Source organism: Thalassophryne amazonica, chromosome 22 (genome assembly GCF_902500255.1).
Source record: "Thalassophryne amazonica chromosome 22, fThaAma1.1, whole genome shotgun sequence".
Taxonomy (NCBI): domain Eukaryota; kingdom Metazoa; phylum Chordata; class Actinopteri; order Batrachoidiformes; family Batrachoididae; genus Thalassophryne; species Thalassophryne amazonica.
This window is the reverse complement of record NC_047124.1, coordinates 29,113,938-29,138,885: the sequence shown is the minus strand read 5'-3', so window position 1 is coordinate 29,138,885 and position 24,948 is coordinate 29,113,938. Positions and strand designations below refer to the sequence as shown.

Below are 24,948 nucleotides of genomic sequence, written 5' to 3'. Positions count from 1 at the left end.
ATTTGACCATTCTGAAAGAGAACACACTGGCAGCAATAAGATACGAGCAACATCTTGGATGATATCAGCAAGTGACAAATTTGAAATGGTGACACACACACACATATATGTATATATATATATATATATATATATATATGTATATATATATATATATATATATATATATATATATATCTACCCAAGTAACAAGTTTTGGGACCAAAGCTGATATGCTGTTGGGGTGTGCCGGAGATAACACAGATTCAGGTAACTTGAACTGGTAATGTACCTTTAAATACTGTGATTTGCATTACTGAGGTGACACCAACTGCAAAAACTATTTGAAATTGCTCTCGGATAACGATTCAAGCCACGAACAGTTTAGCTGCCTCACATGTCATTCATGGAGATACCTATGCCAACTTATTTTATGTAATGTATATACAGTATAAAAACTATTTTCATTAATTTATTCACAATATATCACTTTATTACTTGGGGCGAAAAGAACATCGGGAGTTGGGTGTACTTTTGTAAATTTGAAAGTATCCAGCACTTCTTTTAGCTTACTGTCTGTGTACCACAAAATACCACCTAGAACATATGACACCTTTTCTCTCAAAAGTCTGAGTCAGCGTCCATAAGCTCTGCTTCCACTAGATTGGTCCGAGAATGGATGGGCCCAAAACCAGACCTTCGTCCTGCCGGTACTTGAGCCACATGGGCAAGCCTCTCTGACATGCCTTCAGGAAGATCCCCATCGCAAGGATATCGAGAAGATCCTCTGCGCTGCCAGGTGTTAGATGACGGGAGGCGGCTGGAACCCAGGCCCAGATCCTCTGGGCGGTCACTGAAAGTCAAAGGGTTGAACAGAAGGCTGTGGCCGTATGATTTCTGACTGTTCTGGCAGCATGGGTAGGGATACCTCTCCTCACAAGATAGGGGGTGACAGGGATGGAAATCTGGATAGGACCCTGGCAAGACATCCTCTTCCAACTTCTGTTGCTGCTCCTGTTCCCTCAAACTGCCTACCAGACGTGGGTGGCAGGGTACTTTGGGCAGGTGGGGCAATGAGTTGGGGCCAAATTCGCGCTGGCGGTAAGCCTGCTGCTCTAATACCTCTTCCAAAGGACGCACCTCCTTCTTCTTCTTCTTCTTCTTCTTTTTCCTCTTTATCATCTCCGGCGATATCTCAGCTTCTACCATCCACAGTCTGGTCCTCTCCTGTGGTGGTGGAACTGCAAAGAATATGAGAAATTTGTTTTTAATCCCAAGGACATAAAGAAAGCAGTATGAAGGACAATGCAAGCTTGCATTCCCATAATGTTTTACAGCTACCGATGTCCACCAGATCCAAAGAACTCTAGACGTTTGACATTTCTGACAAACTCTGGCCCAACACCCACAGCCAAGACACATTTAGAAAGAGCGAACAAGTTAAAAATATTTTTGGATGTGCAACAACCAGTGTTAGCTTGAGAGACTAATTAGCTTCACAACCAATTTGTATTTGCTAACATGTTAGCTCGGTGTTAAGTGCCATTAACTTGAGTAACTCGTTAAATTCACAACTAATTTTTATTTGCAAACATATCAGCAATGTGAAGACCAGCTCGAGTGAATAATCAAGTTCACAAACTATGCCAACTTAATAACATGCTAGCTAACTATTAGCTACCATCATGTTGTGTGACTCTTACAACTAATTATGGTGTAGCCATCAGTGTGAGGTAGCTGTTGGGTATGATAAGAATATATGAATATTTTAATCTATGGATAATTGATACAATAAAAAAAACAAAAACAAAATGCACTGTATTGCGTATAGTGATGGGAACTGAGAACCAGTTCCAGATGGTTCGATCAATCTGAATCACATGCCTTGAATGGAAACAATTCGGCCAACCGCGTATTGGTAGGTATGTATTGCAACGAGGAGCGCACTGTTTGTTTGTCCCCGAATTTTACAAGGTTTGCGTCTCTGCGTCTCTGTTATGAATAAAAGAGAGCTAGTGCTAATGTAATGAAACACCCTGTGTTTGTTTATTTTTGTGTTTCGGATGCCAGATTTATTTTTATTCATGAGTTAGTATCATGGCTTTCTTCTGTGAGGCTCCCCTGTGCTGGTTACATGATGCAAAGAGGAAAAACCCCACAAAATATCTGTGGATGAAGACTGTGAGTTGAGCAAAGTTCCCTAAAGACTGCAAGACCCGCTGTGCCATCAGTACAACCAAGAACTCGCGTTTGTGCTCGATGCAGACAGGAAGAAATGACACCACACAGCTGTTGATCAGCCAGGAGGAAATAACCTCGCCATGCAACTTTCAACAGCACAAGAGACTCTGCGGCACTGTTCGCTGGTTCAGAGCCCATTCCGGGTCAATTTGTCCTATATGTGGCCGGGAGAATTCCTCTTCTCAATGTCGGGCATTGATATATATGTAAAATTTTATCATTTCCCATCGCTTGTCACATGCACATTTTATTTCTGAATTTTTTATTTCAGAATATAAGATAAGTACGATCGAGTTTTAGGGCCACATTGAATTTTTTTCTTTTTTTTGGACTGTGAGAATAAAGCTGTAACATTCCGAGAAAAAAGTCGTAATATTACGAGAAAAAAAGTCGTAATTTTACAAGTCATAATATTACGAGAAAAAAGTCAAAATATTATGACTTTATTCTCATAATATTCCGACTTTATTCTCATAATATTACGACTTTTTTCTTGTAAAATTACAACTTTTTCTCATAAAATTACTTTATTCTCATAACATTACGACTTTATTCTCATAACATTACGACATTTTTCTTGTAAAATTTCAACTTTTTTCCTCGCAATATTACGACTTTATTCTTGAAGTCTTAAAATTACGACTTTATTCTCATAATATTATGACTTTATTCTTGTAATATTACAACTTTATTTTCGAAGTCTAAAAAAAAAATTCTATGTGGCCCTAAAACGCCGTCGTAGATAAGAGATAAGATCAATTTTATTTAAATTATTTAATTTAATTATTTATTGAAATTATTTTCCCACAGTATTGAAACAGTAAACAGTGAACATTTTTTTTGTTTAAGAATAAGTACAACAAATTTCTAAGAAATGACTGGAAGACGTTTGCACAGGATGTTTGATAATATTGCATATAACTCTGAGTAACTAACTGTTCATTATGTATTCATCCTGCAGAAGGGGGAGGAATTATATGGTCTGAAGACCTCCTGTGGCGTTCTGTGGTGCACCTCGGTGGTCTCAGTCTATGGCTGAAGGTGCTCTGACAGGACGTCAGTGTGAGATGCAAGGGGTGGGAGGTGTTGTCGCGGATGCTGAGCAGTTTCCTCAACATCCTCCTCTCAATATCAAAGTATTTGCTGTTGTTAGTCAATAATAATGGACATTTTGTTAAATATTGTCATTTGAATTGTTGGGTTGTCACCTGGTGTCCCGGTTGGAGTAACAGAGATGTCCTGAGGTAAGATTGCACCTCGCCTGGCCACCATCTTCGTCACATGTTGCGCCCAAGCTGATGACATGTCATTGGAGGCTTCATTTAAGTCAAAATTGATTCCAGCTACGAATGAAAGAAAATGCAACATAAAGTTTTCATTTCGAGACAACCAGTGCTGTTAGCTGAAAATGACCGTCCGCGGTGTGCTTCAATATCACTAAACCACTGTTCAATACGGCAGCATATCAACCACAGAAGTTTCACATCTTACAAAAACAAATCAAACACATCCAAAGTCATTTTATCTTTGATTTCGACTCTTCCACACGAAACAAATCCAAAATTTAATCAGCACAATCCTCTGATCCACAGGCTTTGTTTCTCGCTGGCGTTTCCTTGTGATTCACGTGAGAGTCAGCTGAAGCCGTTTGTGGCGGAAAACTGACGTATTTCATTCAATTTAAGCATAATTAAGAGAAAACAGTGAGAGAACACCCTAAATTTGAAAACTGGCATGATGGCGCTGCTTAGGGACAGTCCTGCTAATTCACAAACACACCAACACAGCCTACAGTTCGTGTAGAATTAAGCCCAAAACTCGTACAATTACCAATTTAACAAGGTACTGAATCTTCCAATGTATGTCGTTTGGTATTCGACTTGCACTTTCAATTGTCCCACTCAGATAACAACTAATGATTTGGTACCAAGTACTGATCAGAACTATTGTACGTTTAATGGCAAGAACGGCGCACTCACCCACAGGCCCGTCATGGGACACAGTGTGCATGCTGAATGAAAGCTCCTTTTCGGGATCCACGTGGAGCTCTTTTCGCATTGCAAACGCTTTGGCGATCATTTTGCTTTTCTTGATCCTCTTGGGTTCATTGTCACTCCGGCCAATAATCCTGGTGGAAGACAAAGATAGTTCATGCAGGGATTAAGTCACACCACCAGGATCCGGTTTCATAAAGCACTCGAACCTTTTAGTCTATTAAACTTAATAAAGGTGCCGTGATACTTGCACAAGTTTGATCTGCGCACTTGCACGCACTTCGTCGTGACGATCCCGCCGTGTTCCCAGCTGGATGCTGCGCTTTGTGCACTGAACACTGCGTATATAAAATAATTATTATTTCATAGCAGAGTAACCATTTTCTCTCAGAGTTGGCTGTTGAAAACGCCTCTACAACCGCTGGCAAAAATTATGGAATCACCGGCCTCGGAGGATGTTCATTCAGTTGTTTAATTTTGTAGAAAAAAAGCAGATCACAGACATGACACAACTAAAGTCATTTCAAATGGCAACTTTCTGCCTTTAAGAAACACTATAAGAAATCAGGAAAAAAAAAATTGTGGCAGTCAGTAACGGTTACTTTTTTAGACCAAGCAGAGGGACGAAAATATGGAATCACTCAATTCTGAGGAAAAAATTATGGAATCATGAAAAACAAAAGAACGCTCCAACACATCACTAGTATTTTGTTGCACCACCTCTGGATTTTATAACAGCTTGCAGTCTCTGAGGCATGGACTTAATGAGTGACAAACAGTACTCTTCATCAATCTGGCTCCAACTTTCTTTGATTGCTGTTGCCAGATCAGCTTTGCAGGTTGGAGCCTTGTCATGGACCATTTTCTTCAACTTCCACCAAAGATTTTCAATTGGATTAAGATCTGGACTATTTGCAGGCCATGACATTGACCCTATGTGTCTTTTTGCAAGGAATGTTTTCACAGTTTTTGCTCTATGGCAAGATGCATTGTCATCTTGAAAATGATTTCATCATCCCCAAACATCCTTTCAATTGACGGGATAAGAAAAATATCCAAAATATCAACGTAAACTTGTGCATTTATTGATGATGTAATGACAGCCATCTCCCCAGTGCCTTTACCTGACATGCAGCCCCATATCATCAATGACTGTGGAAATTTACATGTTCTCTTCAGGCAGTCTTCTTTATAAATCTCATTGGAACGGCACCAAACAAAAGTTCCAGCATCATCACCTTGCCCAATGCAGATTCGAGATTCATCACTGAATATGACTTTCATCCAGTCATCCACCGTCCACGACTGCTTTTCCTTAGCCCATTGTAACCTTGTTTTTTTCTGTTTAGGTGTTAATTATGACTTTCGTTTAGCTTTTCTGTATGTAAATACCATTTCCTTTAGGTGGTTTCTTAGTTTGGTCACAGACGTTGACTCCAGTTTCCTCCCATTCGTTTCTCATTTGTTTTGTTGTGCATTTTCGTTTTTTGAGACATATTGCTTTAAGTTTTCTGTCTTGATGCTTTGATGTCTTCCTTGGTCTACCAGTATGTTTGCCTTCAACAACCTTTCCATGTTGTTTGTATTTGGTCCAGAGTTTAGACACAGCTGACTGTGAACAACCAACATCTTTTGCAACATTGCGTGATGATTTACCCTCTTTTAAGAGTTTGATAATCCTCTCCTTTGTTTCAACTGACATCTCTCGTGTTGGAGCCAGGATTCATGTCAGTCCACTTGGTGCAACAGCTCTCCAAGGTGTGATCACTCCTTTTTAGATGCAGACTAACAAGCAGATCTGATCTGATGCAGGTGTTAGTTTTGGGGATGAAAATTTACAGGGTGATTCCATAATTTATTCCTCAGAATTGAGTGAGTCCATATTTTTTTCCCTCTGCTTGGTCTAAAAAAGTAACCGTTACTGACTGCCACAATTATTTTTCCTGATTTCTTATAGTGTTTCTTAAAGCCAGAAAGCTGCCATTTGAAATGACTTTAGTTTTGTGTCATGTCTGTGATCTGCTTTTTTTCTACAAAATTAAACAACTGAATGAACATCCTCCGAGGCCGGTGATTCCATAATTATTGCCAGGGGTTGTAATCGCTTCTGGAATTACAGAGGATTGTTTCATATCCTGCTTTTTCTCTCTCTCTCTCTTGCGCGTGCACTTAATGAGGTGGAAAACGCATTGGAATCATCTGAAAGGTAATTATTTGGAGTGTTTATATTGTAATGACTCGGTAAAACAGTTGCATGTTCATTCCTTCTTATAAGTAGCTGTAAAAGTATGTTTATGATAGATTAAACATCTCTTTCTAATCGTTCTGATGAACTGTGCTCTGACATGGTGCACTATCAATCAATTTCAATCAATTTTTTTATATAGCGCCAAATCACAACAAACAGTTGCCCCAAGGCGCTTTATATTGTAAGGCAAGGCCATACAATAATTATGTAAAACCCCAACGGTCAAAACGACCCCCTGTGAGCAAGCACTTGGCTACAGTGGGAAGGAAAAACTCCCTTTTAACAGGAAGAAACCTCCAGCAGAACCAGGCTCAGGGAGGGGCAGTCTTCTGCTGGGACTGGTTGGGGCTGAGGGAGAGAACCAGGAAAAAGACATGCTGTGGAGGGGAGCAGAGATCGATCACTAATGATTAAATGCAGAGTGGTGCATACAGAGCAAAAAGAGAAAGAAACAGTGCATCATGGGAACCCCCCAGCAGTCTACGTCTATAGCAGCATAACTAAGGGATGGTTCAGGGTCACCTGATCCAGCCCTAACTATAAGCTTTAGCAAAAAGGAAAGTTTTAAGCCTAATCTTAAAAGTAGAGAGGGTGTCTGTCTCCCTGATCTGAATTGGGAGCTGGTTCCACAGGAGAGGAGCCTGAAAGCTGAAGGCTCTGCCTCCCATTCTACTCTTACAAACCCTAGGAACTACAAGTAAGCCTGCAGTCTGAGAGCGAAGCGCTCTATTGGGGTGATATGGTACTACGAGGTCCCTAAGATAAGATGGGACCTGATTATTCAAAACCTTATAAGTAAGAAGAAGAATTTTAAATTCTATTCTAGAATTAACAGGAAGCCAATGAAGAGAGGCCAATATGGGTGAGATATGCTCTCTCCTTCTAGTCCCCGTCAGCACTCTAGCTGCAGCATTTTGAATTAACTGAAGGCTTTTTAGGGAACTTTTAGGACAACCTGATAATAATGAATTACAATAGTCCAGCCTAGAGGAAATAAATGCATGAATTAGTTTTTCAGCATCACTCTGAGACAAGACCTTTCTGATTTTAGAGATATTGCGTAAATGCAAAAAAGCAGTCCTACATATTTGTTTAATATGCGCTTTGAATGACATATCCTGATCAAAATGACTCCAAGATTTCTCACAGTATTACTAGAGGTCAGGGTAATGCCATCCACAGTAAGGATCTGGTTAGACACCATGTTTCTAAGATTTGTGGGGCCAAGTACAATAACTTCAGTTTTATCTGAGTTTAAAAGCAGGAAATTAGAGGTCATCCATGTCTTTATGTCTGTAAGACAATCCTGCAGTTTAGCTAATTGGTGTGTGTCCTCTGGCTTCATGGATAGATAAAGCTGGGTATCATCTGCGTAACAATGAAAATTTAAGCAATACCGTCTAATAATACTGCCTAAGGGAAGCATGTATAAAGTGAATAAAATTGGTCCTAGCACAGAACCTTGTGGAACTCCATAATTAACCTTAGTCTGTGAAGAAGATTCCCCATTTACATGAACAAATTGTAATCTATTAGACAAATATGATTCAAACCACCGCAGCGCAGTGCCTTTAATACCTATGGCATGCTCTAATCTCTGTAATAAAATTTTATGGTCAACAGTATCAAAAGCAGCACTGAGGTCTAACAGAACAAGCACAGAGATGAGTCCACTGTCCGAGGCCATAAGAAGATCATTTCTAACCTTCACTAATGCTGTTTCTGTACTATGATGAATTCTAAAACCTGACTGAAACTCTTCAAATAGACCATTCCTCTGCAGATGATCAGTTAGCTGTTTTACAACTACCCTTTCAAGAATTTTTGAGAGAAAAGGAAGGTTGGAGATTGGCCTATAATTAGCTAAGATAGCTGGGTCAAGTGATGGCTTTTTAAGTAATGGTTTAATTACTGCCACCTTAAAAGCCTGTGGTACATAGCCAACTAACAAAGACAGATTGATCATATTTAAGATCGAAGCATTAAATAATGGTAGGGCTTCCTTGAGCAGCCTGGTAGGAATGGGGTCTAATAAACATGTTGATGGTTTGGATGAAGTAACTAATGAAATTAACTCAATAATAACAAAATAACGCAATAACTTGCACTTACACGCAGTGTTTTTGAATTGTTTGCGCAATGTTCATGTGAAGTTCACGTAATTACTGCGTGATGCAGATTTTGAACATTTACAACGGGTTTGAGATGACTTTATTCTGCTGCACGGCAGAGTGCATGCAAGTGCGCGGATCAAAGCAGTGCAAGTGTCAGGGCACCTTTAGTCGACCACAGTTGCCCAACATTATCCATTTCCTCACCATCTCACATAGACAGCTAAAGTTGTAGATTAGCCGTCTTACATTAGTTGCCAATTTTCATGGGCACAGTGGCCTCGCAAGCACCACTGCCAAGAAACGCCTCCAGGGCAAGAGAGTTTTGTTTACTTCCGTGTTGGGGTCCTGAACTATCAAACCTTTGTTTCATTAACTGGCTTTATTAACATTTATGGACACATATGAACTGCAGAATGATGTACTTAGTTCTTAGCCTAGCAGTTCTTCTTCTTCTACACTTCCGTCAAGCCTCTTTGTGTACACACAGCGACGCCCGGTGGCTAATGTGAGAACTGTCACAAACACATCATGACAGCCATCTGCTACAACCATGGTCAAAAGTGGAGAAAGCTCTCCTCTAAAAGGAATATGAGCAACGTAGGGGTGCTCTTGAATGTTCCATCAAGCGTTGGTACATGATAGCCACCATTTTTTTAGGTAAGACTGAAATTTTGTCGACTAAAATAAGATTAACCTCCTCTGTACCAGGCTAAAAAGTTTAGTCACGTAATGCAAACCTTTAGCCGACTAAGCACTTTGTGCAACAAAAGATTAGTCGATTAAGTGAGTTTAGTGGACTAAACAAGATTAGACTGCTTTGTGAAACCAGACCCTGGTCTCAATTACTGGTCCTGGTTACCAGAAAAAAAACGGAACTGTTAAACTCTGTATCATTCATTGTTAGTATGACTTTTTCTTTTGCCACATCATCATCATCATCATCATCATCTGTATCTATAATACCACCGTGGTTATGATTAACTACTACAGCGCAAAATTGTTTCGAAGAACAAAGTTCTTCATAGCTCTTCGCAATCAAAGCACACAAGATGAGCGCAAAAATGCACACACAAAAGAATAAAGTGTTACATTGCAGTTCATTTTGTTTGTTTGATTGACTGAAATCAGCTTTTATGACTTCATGTAACATTTGCAATTATAATTTTATCAACCTCAGAGCAGACAAACCCTCCAGAATCCCCTTGTAACCTTTGGTGACCCTCTAAAAGGGTCTGCGACCCCAGGGTGGGATTCATGGCCTGAGCCAAATTGAGGTTCACCCACTACAATGTCAGAAAAACCTGTGAGAAACACTGTACACGGTATGTGGACATGAAGAGGTACAGAGAAAAGAGAATTCAGCCACAAGCGAAATCCAACAGCCTCATTAAGGTTAAACGGCCAAACATCAACAGTAGCATTTTACATTCATGCTGCGCTACATGTTTATTTGATGTTTACTGACTTGTACCAGGTGCGTTTCCAGATGAGGATCGTGGCTTTGGTCCAGACCCAGGTGCTCATAGCGATTCCAGTCCCAAACATCGAGAACAGATTGATTTTCTCCACCATGAGGCTTGGTCGGTTTTTGATGGTGCATTCTGGGATTGGCTTGTTTGTCTGGGATGCGATTGTCACATTGGCTTCACACCTGTCGAGAATATTTGAGGCGATCGGTAAATGTCTCGAGGAGGTACATTCAAACCGCGGACTCGGTAAATGATAAAGTCTTGTTAGAGACGGCGTGTGTGTGCCTGAACTTTAATAGAAACTGTCCGATTCAGGGGCAGATCGAGATAAAGTGAACTTACAGCACATATTCTCGGAAGCTTTTCTCCCATTCAGCCTGGTTGAAGAAGTCATAGAAGTGGCAGCCAAAGGTGATGAAAACAAATCCAAATGCAAGGAATCCAAAGATACCTGATAAAGAGGAAATGACACATACTGCAGAGTGTTGATGGCCATCGCAGAGAGGAAGCTGCACGACTAATTCGTCAAGCAGTCTAACCCTACGGTATCATTAGCTACAAGCGACAGCAAGCTACAGAGGCATAACGACGACTTGCCATTCATTTTCAATCAGAGTGGGTGTTTTGCAGCCATAAGAGACAATGACATAAAAAGAGCAGAGGTCTAGTTCATGTAAATACTGAGTGACGCACAACGGTGACTACAATCCGAGTGGAAAGGCAGCGTGACATCAGCTCGCGCCAACAAAATAAACCAAGATGGCAGAAAATGCTCAGAAACAGCTGTATTTCTGTGCAAATGTTTGACATTTTTCATAAATATATTTTGTAAAAGTTGGTAAGAAAGAAAACACGGACTATGTTTACATGCAGCCAATAACCCTTTCATAACCCTTTCAGAACCGAAATATTAGCAATAACCCGGTGGCGCACGGCCATGTAAACACCCGCAAAAACCCGAATATGCTCATATTCTGGTTTTTAAAAACCCAAATATGACCCCTGGGTTACTCCTTTTCTAACCCAAATATCAGGTCATATAAACGCACATCGGGATATCCCCATAGAAAGGAACATTATTTTGTGTTCTGCGCATGTCCTATCCGCAAGGAATCTTGGTCTTTTGAGTATGGCAAGTACTTGTATGCGGCGCACGCAACCCACCAGACACCACAGAAGCAGAAGTAAGCAAGCATGGGGAAATCCAGACGCGGTAGCACAGCACCACACTTTTGGAGCGAGGAGGAAACCGAGTACTTCATTAGTATCGTGAAAGACATAAATATAATGTCTTTTATTGACAGTAGAAAGTACAGAGATAGCAACATTTACAAGAAGGTGGCCGAAAAGTTACGCGAAGCAGGATTTGCATGAACGCCAGACCAAATCAAGCACCGGTAGAAGACGTGCGTCACTGTTTAGATGGGGATATTCCAAATGATACCAATGAGCACGTATACAGGAGTAACTGTTTGCTTAAGCATGTAAACGGGTTATTCCTAATGATTCAGAAACCGGAATATTGACCTTAACCCGAATATTAACGGCATGTAAACGTAGCCACTGTTTTTGTAACCAGCTAACACATTTGAAGTGATTTACAAGACATCTTACGCTGACATTAGCATGCTAACTAGCGCTACAGGAACATCACTGCGAAAGACGTTGGACTTAAACAAATCAAGCAAACTTTCGTTCCGTTAAGCAGTCAACCATGAAGTAAAAACTCAGTGACAGTGTGGGGTTTTCAATCTATTTAAAGGCCCAGTCACACGGCACTTAACGAAGGGTGACGAAGCCCTGACGAAACAAGAAATCTGGACTTTCGTTGACTGTCGTTGGCATCGTTTAACCTTCGTGCAGGGCGCTACGTCAGGATTTTTAAACTGTTGAAAAATTTGAACGAAGGGCAATGAAAACCTCAATTCATCTGTGTCTCGTTTTGCTTCGTTCTTGACGTTTTTTTAATCGTTTGTTTAGTTTTTCTCATGTTATTGTTTAATTTGACTTCGTTGGAGCAGCTGAACGTTTTCACACAGCGCAGAAGCCGGTTTGTGATCGCTGAGGCTGCTGCTGCTTCATGCACGGTTGGAAATTACAGGACAAACTCAGCCTGCTTGCTTGGATTTTTTTTTTATCTGTGTGGGGGGCAGCTTCAATGGGCTCAGGCACCTTAAATAGGCCAGAATTTATCTTTTGTGTGGATATAATTAATTATTTTGCCACAAGCAACTGTTGAATTTGAAACAACAAAAAAAGTTGTGTAATTTCCAATGGTACTTGAATGCAGTATCAGCGGCAGCAGGAGTTCCTGCGTGCGCTTATTATTTTGTATTAAATATAACAATATGAGTGTAGGAATGACAATCCAGTCCTTCTGTACACGTGACAACAGGTAGATGAATCAAAATGATGATATAAAGAGCTGTTCTGGAAGGAAGAATTCATGTTGTGGATCAGTGATCAGCTGGCGGAAATAACCGCACGAGTCAATACGCGCGTTCACATGCACTGATTAATTTACTGCTCTGATATATTCAATCATCTTTACACTTGTATTTATATTTATTCTCCTTTTGACAGTCTTCTGTTATAAATAAATAAATATATATGGCTTAGAACATAATACAGTGACACAGCAGTGACCACAGCAGACTTTTTTTTTAATTGGAGGAAGACGGAGCACGCAGCGTGTCGACAGACAGTGTGGATTCTGATAATGATGGAGATGATCCCTCTTGTTCTGGATGAGGAACCAGAGCAGGTGGTCCACCGATGTGCACACAAATCTCCACAGATTCTGTTTGCAGTTTCTCCAGGACTCAGGCGCTATGAGGTCCGTCCCAGCGCCGAGTGCTGGAACGCAGAGATGCAGACACACACTGCTCCAGCTGTGGCTCCAGGCGCGTTTCATTAAAGCGCCGAGATCGTGAGCTTCAGTTTTGTTAAATTCCTCTTTTGTCCCTTTTGCGCTCTGGCTTCGCAGACTGTTCGGTGATAAAAGCTCTTTCGTCCACCTTTTCTCACCGAACTGTGACGTTTTTTACTTTTTCCCTTCGTTCAGGAATCATCGTGTGTCGTGTGACTGGGCAATAAACGTCCACATTAATGCCAAGTAATCACGAATTGGCCATGTTCTGGGAACACCCATCAAGAGACAAACACCAAATCCTTCTTGCCTTCATTTGTAGGGAAAGTGACCATAGGGTCAATCAACTCAACCAATTCACTCAAAGATGAGAAGAATATCACGAAGTGAGCTATATTCCATCTTCCGTAAACAGTAATGGTCCTATCTTAAAAATGTAGGGTCCTTGGACTAAAACACATAATGGTGAGTAAATTTGGGGCGTGTCCAAACTCCAAGTAGCTATACACATGTTCATGGGACACCTGGGTTGTATTTAGTCTCTTAATAAATATAGGTATGTTTTGGGTGCAATCTGAACAAAACCAGACTGGTGACTTTCGATCTGGATGGCAGACTCAGAAGTGAGAGGTTTTCTGGCAACACATCCATGTGCAACGCATCAGAGTGCACAGCTGATCATTTATGGGAGTAGTGTTCATCCACCACAGCTCCCTGAGTTGAAGCAACACCTCCCCTTCCTCTGTTCAAACGACCTCCTCCATATCCCATCATGCACAGAGAGTTACTTCAGCCAGTACACAAGTCAGCTTGTGGGAATGACTTGTTGCATAATCAGTTTGGATTTGTCTGATTTCATTAGCATTTTTAAATGGGTCGAGTGCATACAGCATTAAATCGACCAAAATTACGCAGAACTCAGGAGATAGTTTAATAAAATGGCAAACCCTTAGTAACGTTTTAATCAACCAATTCAACTGTTTTTAAAGCATTTTTATACATACGACAATGGCTGACATGTCTCAAAATTCAGCATTAATAATGAATGAGCGCCCTCTGCTGATTTTTATAACTTATTTTCATGAACTGTTTTTTTTTTTTTTTATCTGAGGGGTGGACTGACTGTCTGTATAGAGGTTAAGCTTGGGGGGGTTACATCATTTCCAGTTTATACCAGACTGTAGCATACCTGCCAATATTTGAATGTACCAATAAGGGACACCCACGTGTGGCCGTGAGCACCAATGGTGCAAAGCATAACTACGGGGTCCAGGGATGCACCCAGACCTACACACCTGCAGTACTCGGGTAAATACCGCACAATGTGGGATGGTTGGCAGCTCTGCTGTAGCTTACACACAGCTGCACGAACAGGATCATGTACATTCAGACAAAAAGTGATCTGACCTTAACCAAGCTGGTTGATGACCAAACATACCGAGTCTTAGCATTGTCTCGTTGATTTTGCTGGCTGCTTTTTCACTCAGGAGTCCTGGGTGGTTACTCTTAATAGAAAACAAAGTCATGACTCCTGAAACAACAAAAACAAACGAACTGGAATTATTGACAAAGGCATTTAAAATAAAAAAAGGTATTTTAAAACTATCTAAGAGCTGAGACAACCGGTGCATTCGGTTGTCTGCTTGGGTATCCGGGATCCAAGAGGGTTACGCGGTGTTATGGATGCGGCAAAACCAAGCACCAGCACATGATCCCAGACTGGACTTGACTTGAGCTGAGGCTTTGAACTATTACAGGTAAAATAAATCAACCACTTACTATTCTGCTATGTGACAGTAACCTTTACTCACCCCGAATGAGGAAGTAGCCTCCGACAGCAAGAACCACCCCAATGGGTGCCAGCACAAAACCAGCACGGTATCTGTAGTTTTTGTAGCCCACAAAACAGATCCCACTCACAGAGTCTCCATCCACCTGTGGGGCATCACACACATCATAAAGAAAATTTAGCAAGACCAGACACAAAGAAAAGCCTTCCTTCTTTTCTTGAGACATCTTTCAGAAGTACTGGAGGGGATACCTCAGCAATCGCCAGAATGGCCACAGTGAGGACAAACGGGATGGACCAGGTGACCATGTGGAAGTAGGAGGTGCGGCCAGACAGCGGCTGCTGGGTGGTTCCCAGAGCTTTGAAGGACGTGTGCCAGGCGTAGGTCAGCATGACAAACCAAATCACCCCGGACATGAGAGAATAGTAAACGATGATGAAGATGGTGACGCATGACAGCGTCTCAGAAGACCTGCAGGGAACCAGAGATGAGATGTTCAAACTGGTTATATCTCACATCTTTCTAATAAGCTAAAGTAGTTCCCAGAACATCTCAAAAATATTATTAAAGCTTGTTGCCAAAATACTGCCCAATAGTGGTGGATGGTATAACGGATAAAAGTACCCATTTGAAGTTTGCGTTCGGTTCAGAATTTGTTTATGTAATACTGGTTGTGAAAGGGAACTTTATGCTATGCTATGCTAATAGCAGCTTCTTCTGGGCTTCTTTTATGTTGCATTTTCTGCTACTGTATGTGTTGGTGCCCCCATGTGGCGAACAATGCAAGTAGAGGCATCACCTTTGTGCTGCATAACAGTAGTAAAAACTTCAATTCAATTCAATTTAATCACCTTATAAAGCGCCAAATCACATCAAGAGCTGTCTCAAGGCGGCTCACACAGAACAGTTCAACATAAAAAATTAAAATAAATAAATAAAAATTTAAAAAATTCAAATACACAGTTAAAAACAGAAGTAAAAGAATAAAACAGATAAAAAATAAAAACTATCCATAAAAAAGAGAATAAAATAGGTTTTAAGTCTTGACTTAAAAAATGTCAGGAAGACTGTTCTACAGAGCAGGTGCACGATAAGAAAAAGCTCTTTGACCCACTGAATTCTTCATCACCCTGGGAACACAGAGAAGTCCCGCATCCTGCGACCAAAGCCCAGGCCGGCACGTAGGGTTCAACCAGATCCGCCAGATAAGACGGCGCCAGTCCATGAACAACTTTATAAGTCAATAACAAAACCTTAAAATCTGCTCTCACAGAGACTTGAAGCAGGTCCCTTGGTTTTTCATGAAATAAGTAGAGTATGTGAATGTTAAGCAATGCCACTTGTGGCTTATTCAAAGTTAGTATGGAAAAGATATCATGGAAAATGTTTGCATTAAACTAAAATTTTTTATCATATTTTATCGACTATTATTAAATCGTATCATTCCTGAGTCGTATGGTAGCCCACGCATTTAGGTAAGTATCATATCGTTCTATAAAGAAGAGATGCACACCTCTTCAAAAAACAGACAACACCTCCTCAAAAATACCAAGCTACAAGTCTCTAAGCTAATAATCGAGATCTAGACTACGTAAATCTGCTTGGGGGTGGTTAGCAATATAGCGAGTTTGAGAAACCTTTGCCTGGGTTTATATTCTTTTTCCTATTCACTTACGAGGGCTCTCCAAGTCGCATGGTGTTGTCGCTTTTGCACACGATCTCCTCGCGTGCGCCGTCCAAAAACTGGGCCAGCCAGCCAATACTGCCAACAAAGAAACAGGCGTTGATGTAGAATAGGATGACAGCTGGGTAACGGTTGGAGTTTTTCCAATCGGCAAGAAAAGTGGCCTGAAACAGGAGAAACAATGAGACGTCAGGAAATTAACCTACGTGTCCAGTACGCAAGGGTGTGGGAACTGTTGTTGCGGCTCACCAGGGTGAAGAAGGTACACAGGAGGGTGATGGTGCCAAAATAAGCAATGTAGGCATGCATGTCAGTGTGCTCCTCCTCAGTGAACAACGGGTTGTCACACTGGATTCCGCAGCCCTCCACGTCCTTGTACCAACTCGACTGAATGTCCGTCTTGACTAGGGGGGCTTCGCACTGTCCCGACGTGTTAAACTTCAGCTTCTGGACCTCATTCTGCACAAGAAGAACAAAACCGGGAATGATAAGGGGGCTGCAAGATGGAACAGTCATTTCCGATAACCCAATGCAACTAGAAAGGAGCTGAAATTTCAAGAAGTTTACTATAATGAAATTGTCCATGACTGTTGTGACAATGTTGGACTTTTTCTGGGGTAGAACATTTGTACAACATACATCTTGAATAGGAATAAAAAGAAAAATATCCAAGAATTTGGTACACAAGTTTTAATTTATTTTGGGTTTCATGAAATCAAGAAGTCAGGTCAGGTCTGGGACCATGAACTAGTGCCACAACATTACAGAACTATCTTGGATCCTGTATGGAGCCCACTGTGGCAACAACAGCTCCATCACCACTTCTCAAAGGTGGCCATCTACCAGTTGGAAGCATGAGACAACTGCAACACCCCCCCAGCGCCTTTGGCCTTTTCCAGTTGTTGGGGTCTGTAAGACTGAGGCACCTGCATGCTGTATCATGCTTTGAGAAACAAGCCACATGGGCAAGATGTTAAGTAGCTGTTTGTTTGACACCAAGTCCTTCCAGCTCCATTCAAGGGTCCTCTGAAGAAACCCAGTACCAAAGACAAACAGTTGTCAACTTAGCATCCAAGGTTCTACCACAAAGTAAGACAGAACTGTGAAGACTTGTACCTTTGTTCTCCTGCAAAGGTATTGGTGTCACCAAACACCTCATGACACCATAAGCTTTTCCCGGACATCTCCCAACTTCAAAGTTCAATGAACCTGAATACTGTTGGTGAGGTCAGTCAATTTCTTGACATTTAGCCATTCCGCAATAAGATTTTAACGTGCGTTTGGGGTCACTGTCTTGTTGGAACACCCAATTATATCAAAGTTTCAACTGTCTAGTTGACAGTTTGAGGTTTTGCAGAAATCTGAATTAGTCCTCATTCTTCATTATGCCATCTCCATTGGGCAGTGTAGCAGTTCCAGTGGCACCAAAACAGTTCCAGATCATGGTGCTGCTACCAACATGCCTAACAGTTGATACAGTGTTGAGGCTCCCTGAGTCACCTTTGTGAATTTGGCAAGTTAAAAGGACATTTGGGATTTTTCAGCATCCACCAAATTAATAACAATGGGTGTACGTAAACATTCCACGTCCTGACAGCCAGAGGCTGTGAGCGTGGACCGGGTTGCCAGGCGGCCGGGCCACCCGCCCTCGACCGCCACCCAGTCCTCTCTGCACCCGACCTCCATGGCCCCCTCTGCAGGTGGTGAACCCACAGGAGGGCAGGCCCACGTTGCGCTCTTGGGCCGGGCCCATGTGGGCCCCGTGGGCTAAGGCCCAACCACCAGGCACTTGCGTACGAGCCCCAACCCCAGGCCTGCCTCCAGGCCCTGCCATACCGGGCGACGTCTCGGTCCTTGATATTATATTGTTCATGGGAGCTTCTGAACTGCCCTTAGTCTGACCCGTCCCCTAGGACCTGTTTGCCATGGGAGACCCTACCAGGGGCACGAAGCCCCCTACAACATAGCTCCTAGGATCATCCGGGTATGCAAACTCCCCCACCACAATAAATGGAGGAGTTTAAGTATCTCGGGGTCTTGTTCATGAGAGAGGGACGGCTGGAGCGTGAGATCGACAGAAGGATTGGTGCAGCATCTGCAGTGATGCGGTCGCTGTATCAGACTGTCGTGGTGAATAGAGAGCTGAGGAGGGGAGCAAAGCTCTCGATTTACCGATCGATCCATGGTCCGACCCTCACCTATGGTCATGAGATTTGTCTCATGACCGAAAGAACAAGATCGCGAGTACAAGTGGCCAAGATGAGTTTCCTCCGCAGGGTGGCTGGGCGCTCCCTTAGAGACAGGGTGAGGAGCTCTGTCACTCGGGAGGAGCTCAGAGTCAAGCCGCTGTTCCTCCACATCGAAAGGAGCCAGTTGAGGTGGCTCGGGCATCTTTTTTGGATGCCCCCTGGACGCCTCGTTGGAGAGGTGTTCCGGGCACGTCCCATCGGGAGGAGGACCCGGGGAAGACCCAGGACACGCTGGAGGGACTACGTCTCGCAGCTGGCTTGGGAACGCCTCGAGTTTCCCCTGGAGGAGCTGGGGGAGGTGTGTGTGGATCGGGAAGTCTGGGCGGCTTTGCTTGAGCTGCTGCCCCCGTGACCCAACCTCGGATGAAGCGGAAGAAAATGGATGGACGGATGGATGGATGTACGTAGATTCACTTATACTGTTGAGCCTGTGTTTACTATGTAAAGTCTGAACCACAGAAATCCCGCATCACAAACTACGAACAGCAAATGGGCAAAAAAGAATTTTTGCAAAAGAAAACTGATCAAATCTAGGCTTAGTCTCCCATGTGCCTTCTGGCAAACTGTAGCTGAACTTTTAAGAAAGTGTTTCTATTTTCCACACCTCCATGAAGCTATATATGTGGTGATGCAACAGTCAAGAGCTGCACTATGCACACTTTCTCCAATCACCAACACAGAGGCCTTTAACTCTGTCAGAGTTATCTGAGTGTCTTAATAGCTTCCCTCATCAGTCTCTGTCCTGCACACTCACGCAGTTTTTGAGAACTGCCAACTCAACACAGGTTTACCACACAGTGGCATACTGTTTGTATTTCTTATGATTAACAAGAATGAACTCTTTAGAAATGTACATGTATCCATCCCCTGACTTATTTTATTGTAAAGTCATCAAGGGTGCCAATAATTGTCCTATATTTTTTTTTATTTCACTTTATAAAACCTTTTTGTTTTGTTGTTTTTGTTTGATAATTAAAGAAGTATATTTTCCATCCATCTTCGATACCCGCTAACTCCAATTAGAGGTTAAGGGGGGCTGGAGCTTATACCAGCAGTCACAGGGCGTGAGGCGGGGTACACTCTGGATAGTAACACCAGTCTTTCGCAAGACCATATATAGACAGAAACACATTCACACCCGCACCCACACCTGCGGACAGTTTTAAAGTTTTCAGTTCACCTAACCTGCATGTCTTTGGACGTGGGAGGAAGCTGGAACACCCGGAAGAAACCCACGAAACTCCACAAAGAAAGGCCATAGGCGGGAATTGATCCCATGACCTTCTTTCTGTGAGGCAACAGTGCTAACCACTAAACCACCACGTTGTCCAGAATTATATGTTCATTTTACAAAACTGGTTTGTTTGCATTTATTTCTGAGCACATTTTAAAATGCGTTTTCAAAATAACGTGAGTGCCGGCGATTCTGGCAACATCTGCAATAATCAATAATCGCATCATCAAGCAACATGCTGGTTCTTACCGAGCAGCCAATGGGGAATTGGTCACATTTGAGGAAGTTGGGCCAGCCTCTCTCCTGGTCGACGATGCTACACGGCCGGCGCGTAGCCAGACACAAACTCTGACCGGGCAACTCAACGCGACCATTCTCACATTTGGGCATGTAGACGGCGCACAGCAACGGCTGGATGACAGACCAACAGCGAGGAGCATTTCGCAAACCTAGGAAACATTAAACAGTCTTCAACAATAAAGCTCGACATGCTGTATGCATAAAACATGTACTACTGTTATAAACACAACCATCGTCTAAAACAGTTTGGGTAATCAATCCATTTTGCTAGCTCGGTAATTTTTTTTTCTGTTGTAGTCGATGATGAATTTTATTATGAATGTCTATTAAGATGTTAACTATTTTTACAATTAATTAATTAATAATAGTCTATAAACCAATAAGTTATCTGTGTTAATTTCAAACAAACCACACAGATAGCTAAATAAATCCCGATACAGCACACTGATTTTACCGGATTAACATTCCTTGTACAGTTTGACACATTTTATAATTAAAACGCATTAACTTGTTTAACAGCGTTTCTAGATTTTTTTCAAAATAACCTTTCCCAATTTATTCCTTACTGCAACATGTGATTCCATAAATGGTTATTTATCAATGTATTTAAATACTTCAATGCATCTAAATACAACATCTAATGCATATACGAGGTCTGTTAGAAAAGTATCGGACCTTTTTATTTTTTGCAAAAACCTGATGGATTTGAATCACGTGTGCTTGCATCAGCCAACCTTGAACCTCCGTGTGCATGCGTGAATGTTTTCATGCCTGTCGACTGCGTCATTTGCTGGTAAGCAGCCTTTGTGTGAGGACGTGTGTGGTGCTCTCTGCGGATTTTCATTGCAAGGAAAATGACGGAACGACTGGAGCAGCGCCGCATCAAATTTTGCCAGAAACTGAGCGACAGCCAGGTAGAAACCATTCGGGAGATTCAGACGGCTTTCGGTGACTTTTCAGTCGTGTGACTATCCGAGAAATTGTGGAAGAGGTGAGCATGTCACAGCATGTCCTGTGAGACTTCAACACGGAGGCGCTTTTGCTCCGCCGTCAGCAGCAGCACGAATTTCACCGCCACTCTTTTCATGGCCGAATCTTCTGTCACAGTGGAATGTACAGAAAAAGTGCTGATGTCCACCTCTTCCGCAATTTCTCTGATAGTCACGTGATGGTCCCGCATCACCACAGCATTCACTTTGGAAATGATCTGGTCATTTCAGCATGTTGATAGCCGACCGGAGCGCAGCTCGCTTTCCACCGTTGTGCGGATGTCTTTAAAACGGTTGTACTGCTCCTTAATCTGTGTGATGGCCATAAGATCGTCACCGAAAGCTGTCTGAATAATACGAATGGTTTCCACCTGGCTGTCGCCCAGTTTCTGGCAAAATTTGATGCGGCACTGCTCCATTCGTTCCGTCTTTTTCCTTGCAATGAAAATCCTCCGAGCGCACTGCACGTCCTCACACAAAGGCTGCTTGCCAGCAAATGATGCAATCGACAGGCGTGAAAAAATTCACGCATGCGCACGAAGGTTCAAGGTTGGCTGATGCAAGCACACGTGATTCAAATCCATCAGGTTTTTGCAAAAAATAAAAACGCCCGATACTTTTCTAACAGACCTTATATACAACAGTAGCAATCATAAATGAAATCACGTATTTTTCAATAAATTTTGATTATTTAAGATATGCTTTCATACTTAACTGTTTTTAAGCCATTTACTATACTTTCATGTCTATCTTTTGGATTATAATATAGAAGTATTGTAGTCATAAATGATACACTGTATAGTCATCATGGTTTTGATGAATTACCGATTTTCTGTGCTTGCAAATGACTGCTATTTTATTGAGGCATTTATATATGTCCACAGGTCTAAGTATCTGATGAATTAAATGCACATAAAAAAATTGTATTTTTCAGCATGTTTGTTTTGATTAATCATTACAGTTTTTTGTGCCTCCACGACTGTTACTTATTAAGACATTAATATGCTTCCAAAGTACAGCAATTACAAATTAAATTTTGTGTTGTATTTTTCAATATGGTTTTGATCATTCATTAAGGCATTTATGTGCTTCCATACCTGTATTTTTAAAACAAAAATTAATGTGCTTTCATACGTGATTATTTATTTGAGGCATTTACACATTTCCAGTTATGTCACATTAGATGTGTTCCGTATGTTTTCTATAATTTATGATGGCATTTAAGTCCTTCTTCATGATTTCTAGTTTTTATGCACTTCCAGATATGACTATTACTTAATAACATACTTACTTACATACTCTTATTTACTTCTAGACATCTCCTCTTTATTCAGTAACTTTTTAATTATATAAAGGCATTTACACGATTCTATAATGTGGAGTTGCGTCAGGAAGGGCATCCGGCGTAAAACCTGTGCCAATTCAACATGCAGATCCACCTTGGATTTGCTGTGGCGACCCGAGTGCAAACAAGGGAGCAGCCGAAGGGACTTACTTATGTGCTTCTACACATAATCTTTATTTGACATTTATGTGCCTCTGTGCAGTTATACTTCTACATGCTTCCATACATCTCCTGTTACGTGTTTAATAGATTTTTAATAATGCATCAAGGAATTTATTTGCTTGCGTACCTAATTATTTATTACAGTTATATGCTTCCATACATGGCAGTTATTTACTAAGGCATTAAGTTCCATACAGATCGCTAGTTACCAAAATGCTTCCCTACGTCTCCTGTTAGATGTGTTCTCATATGTTTCATATCATTTATTAATGCATTTAAGTGCTTTCATACACAATGGTTACTTACTAAGGCATTTACATACTTCCATACCTGATAGTTACTCATTAAAGCATTTATGCACGTCCATACTCATATTAACGCGCATGCAAACCCGACAGTTACTTAAGGCATTTATGCGCTTCCATACCTTATAGTTACTTAGTAAGCCATTTCCACACCTGATATACTTATTAAGTCATTTATGTACTTCCATGCGATTGCTACTTATTAAAGAATTTATGTGCTTCCATACGCAATAGTTACTTATTAAGGCATTTATATACTTCTATACCCGATAAGTTAATTATTAAGGCATTTATGTACTTTCATACATGATAGTTACTTATTAAGCCATACCTGACAGTAAGGCATTTACGCACTTACCTGAGCTTCCATACTCAGTGGTTACTTACTAAGACATTTATATGCTTCCACACCCAGTAGTTGCTTATTAAGGCATTTATGCACTTCCACACCTGATATACTTATTAAGACATTTATATACTTCCATGCAAGTTACTTAAAAAGGCATTTATGAGGTTCAATATCCCATAATTACTTAAGACATTTATGTACTTCCTTGCATGATAGTCAATCATTAAGGCATTTATTCGCTTCCATACCTGCATTTATGCACTTGCATAACTAATAATTATGTATTAAGTCATTTATGCGCTTCGACACTCAATAGTTACTTAATGAGGCATTTAGGAGCTTCCATAAATGAGGTAATTATTAAGGCATTTACGCACTTCCATACCTCACAGTTACTTATTAAGGCATTTATATGCTTCCACACCAAGTAGTTATTTATTAAGGCATTTATGCACTTCCACACCCAATATACTTATTAAGACAATTATGTACTTCTGTGTGATAGCTACTTAATAAGGCATTCATGAGCTTCCATACACGGTAGCAGAGGTGGGAGTATGTCACCATCAAGTCACTCTCAAGTCATGAATCAGCAAATCCCAAGTCCAGTCTCAAATCATAATTACCACCAAGTTTTTGACAGCTGACTTGACTTGGGACTTGCAGACTAATGACTTCAGAATGACTTGACAGTGATTTATTCCCATTTCTGCCCGGTAGTTACTTGTTAAATCATTTATATACTTCCATGGGTAGCAAGTGAAGTCACCCACTGCAAACTTGCCCCAGGTAAAGTCACCCCACATTTTTCGGTGAAGTTGCCCCACTCCAGCTATACATGCTTATTTTTTAAAATAATTATGAAAGACTAGTTTAAAATTAGGGACCTGTCAGTGTGATGTATAGAACTGGGCAGTGCTCCCTGCTTCTCTCATCAATGGGCTTTTTACTTGACAATTACATTCCCCTGCTTTAAAACATCATCTCACTCACAAAACTTGAGTAAGAATAGTGTATGCCACCAGTGTGTATAAATAATTTACTACATGAACACATCAGAATTGAAATATTGCATTATTACAGTGGGGTGACTTCACCTGGACTAGGGTGACTTCATGATGAACCACCATGTAACCATGACAGTTACTTATTAAGGCATTTATGCTTTTTATACAAGCATTTATGCACTTGCATACCAAATAGTTATTTATTAAGGCATTTACGAGGTATCTTATAAAACTAACCGGCAGTTTTATAAAAAAAAACTATATGGATTTGATTGACGTGCGATTACACCAATCATGCTTGAACCCTCGTGCGCATGCGTGAGTTTTTTCACGCGTCGGTGACGTCATTTCCCTGTGGGCAGGCCTTGATTGGGATGTGGTCCCGCCCCTCTCGGCTGAATTCCTTTGTTTCACACGCTGCTCGAGACGGCGCGCGTTGCTTTATCAACATTTTTTCTGGACCTGTGAGGAATATCCGAGTGGACACTATTTGAGAAATTCAGCTGGTTTTCGGTGAAAAGTTTAACGGCTGATGAGAGATTATGGGGTGTTTCTGTCGCTGTAAGGACTTCCCACGGAGCGGGACGTCCTGCAGCGCTTCCAGGCGCCGTCGTCGGCCT

At 41.4% G+C, this 24,948-nt stretch overlaps 1 protein-coding gene across 2 annotated transcripts in view; it reads right to left on the bottom strand.

Annotated features, from left to right (window-relative positions):
- Positions 1-386: 386 nt before the first annotated feature.
- The window catches only part of smo (smoothened, frizzled class receptor), a 28,237-nt gene continuing 3,675 nt past the window's right edge, over positions 387-24,948 (bottom strand). The window contains exons 2-12 of one of the 2 annotated variants that reach the window (XM_034163594.1): positions 20,121-20,320; positions 16,638-16,847; positions 16,380-16,552; positions 14,956-15,175; positions 14,726-14,849; positions 14,353-14,445; positions 10,388-10,496; positions 10,048-10,227; positions 4,200-4,348; positions 3,429-3,563; positions 387-1,220 (exon numbers count right to left, since the gene is read on the bottom strand). In XM_034163594.1, coding sequence (XP_034019485.1) covers positions 601-1,220; positions 3,429-3,563; positions 4,200-4,348; positions 10,048-10,227; positions 10,388-10,496; positions 14,353-14,445; positions 14,726-14,849; positions 14,956-15,175; positions 16,380-16,552; positions 16,638-16,847; positions 20,121-20,320 — 2,213 coding nt within the window. In that variant the 3' untranslated portion in view covers positions 387-600. Of the gene's footprint in view, positions 1,221-3,428; positions 3,564-4,199; positions 4,349-10,041; positions 10,228-10,387; positions 10,497-14,352; positions 14,446-14,725; positions 14,850-14,955; positions 15,176-16,379; positions 16,553-16,637; positions 16,848-20,120; positions 20,321-24,948 lie in introns of both variants that reach the window. The other variant, XM_034163593.1, reaches the window with a different exon arrangement.